This window comes from the organism of the source record quoted next, unplaced genomic scaffold, assembly GCF_019419815.1.
Source record: "Pyrus x bretschneideri cultivar Hongxiangsu unplaced genomic scaffold, Pyrus_bretschneideri_v1 Contig62, whole genome shotgun sequence".
NCBI lineage: Eukaryota > Viridiplantae > Streptophyta > Magnoliopsida > Rosales > Rosaceae > Pyrus > Pyrus x bretschneideri.
This window is the reverse complement of record NW_025999801.1, coordinates 2,023,939-2,025,807: the sequence shown is the minus strand read 5'-3', so window position 1 is coordinate 2,025,807 and position 1,869 is coordinate 2,023,939. Positions and strand designations below refer to the sequence as shown.

The 1,869-nt window shown below is 39.6% G+C and overlaps 1 protein-coding gene across 1 annotated transcript; it reads left to right on the top strand.

Annotated features, from left to right (window-relative positions):
• Window positions 1-385: 385 nt before the first annotated feature.
• LOC103946239 lies at window positions 386-1,415 on the top strand. The gene is made up of 2 exons (XM_048572691.1): window positions 386-1,095; window positions 1,190-1,415. The coding sequence occupies exons 1-2, from the start codon at window positions 386-388 to the stop codon at window positions 1,413-1,415; spliced, it is 936 nt and encodes a 311-aa protein (XP_048428648.1).
• Window positions 1,416-1,869: the final 454 nt, after the last annotated feature.

Below are 1,869 nucleotides of genomic sequence, written 5' to 3'. Positions count from 1 at the left end.
CTTATTAGCAAGTAGGGTTTTTGGTTGTTCAAATCCAGTATAAAGCTACTTAAAAAGTCAAAGCACTGATTGCCACCCGTATGAAAACAGCATAGAAGCTTGACATGTATATCTGCATAAATAGCCGGAATTACATTGTACTTGCAAATTTTGTTTGAATGATATAATTATTTTGGGGGCAAAGTCTTGGCCTCGAAGCCAAATCTCAGCAAAAGCTTACTCACCACTTTAATCTTTTGCTATTATTGTGCACATTACAACTACGATACGAGATTTCTTTCCTAACATGAACGATAAGCATTAACTCAAACCCTTAATAAAAAGGAGTTGATGTCTCCAAACGTTTTCATCAAGCCCAAAATTTCTTTTCTAATTAGTTCATGAGATGACAGAAGAATATCAAAGCCCTTTTGAAGCCTCTAACATCTCAGCCGCCTCAGATGGCACTCCACCACCAAAAAAAGATAGCGCTTCTCCTCTCCCTCCTCCTGATCTTCCTGACCAAAAAATGAATACGAAAATGAAAGAAAAAGTCATTATCGATGATTCTGATGATGAACAACCCAAGCCTAAACAGCCATCCCCGGCATCCGGATCATCATCATCACCAACACAAAATTCTCGTCCCTTGCTTGATCTGAAGCTTTCCAACAACGACGCTGGTCATGCGTCAGGGGCGTTGTCCTCGAAGGAACTCATTCTGTTCAACCCTCTGAACCAGGGTTCATCATCGAACCCCGAGGGATTAGGATTATTATCTCAACACAACGAGCCAAGAGACGAGAACCCGCGTGGTGATGATGGGAAAAAACCCCAAAGTAGGGTTTTCACATGCAACTTTTGCAAGAGAGATTTCTCTACTTCCCAAGCATTGGGAGGGCATCAAAACGCTCACAAACAAGAGCGTGCCTTGGCCAAAAGGCATCAAGGAGGACTAGGAATGGACCATAATTTCTTCGGACATTCCCATCCTTATTATAGCCCATATTCAAGTATCACTCAACACCCTCTCTATGGATCTTATGGTAGATCTCTTGGGATTAGGATGGACTCCATGATTCACAAGCCTTATCCATGGTCCTCCTCGACCTCCGGGTTCGGTACGCTTTGGCCATGGTGTTGGTTCCGGGGGTTGGTCATCATCAAGGCCAGGAGGCCTCATAAATAATTTTCAATCCTCCCTTGATAGGCTCAACCTTGATGGTCTTCATGCTAATACTACTTCCAGTGAAACATTAGGCCTTCCAGGAAGCATCAGTGCTTCAAGGTATGTTCAGGAAATTGGTTCTGCTCGCAATTTTGGTGGTTCAAACTTCGGAATCAACAGGCCAATCATTGGTGGTGATGTTCTCGGCCGTGAGCCTCCAAAACCCGATACAGATACTTCTGGACTTGATTTGTCTCTTAAGCTTTAAATTACTTGTTTGTTGTTGTTGAATTTTATTTATATATGTAGAACACAGTCACAATGTTTGGTTTAAGTTCGATTAGATGGGCTAGTTTGTTTGAGTACTGCTTTTAAATTTGTACTTCCATCCACAGATCATCTGTTCTTTAGAATATTGTTATGAAAAATTAAATAAGATTATTGTTTTTTTTTATATTTTGATTGTCTTCTGGGTTTTGTCTGGTTTCCAAATGACTTGATTAAATAATTTAATTCATCATCAGGCTTTTTAGATGTCCTTTGGGGTTTGATGTCTAAGTGTGATTTAGGAAGATGCAGGCATGATAAAACTTTTATCACATAAAGATTTGAATAGATCATGAGTCTGTGTGTCAGTGTGTACGTTTTGATTGCGCTCAAATAATCATGCGATTTATTGCAAAAATTATTATATTAGTATAAACCTCTCTTAAACTTATAAT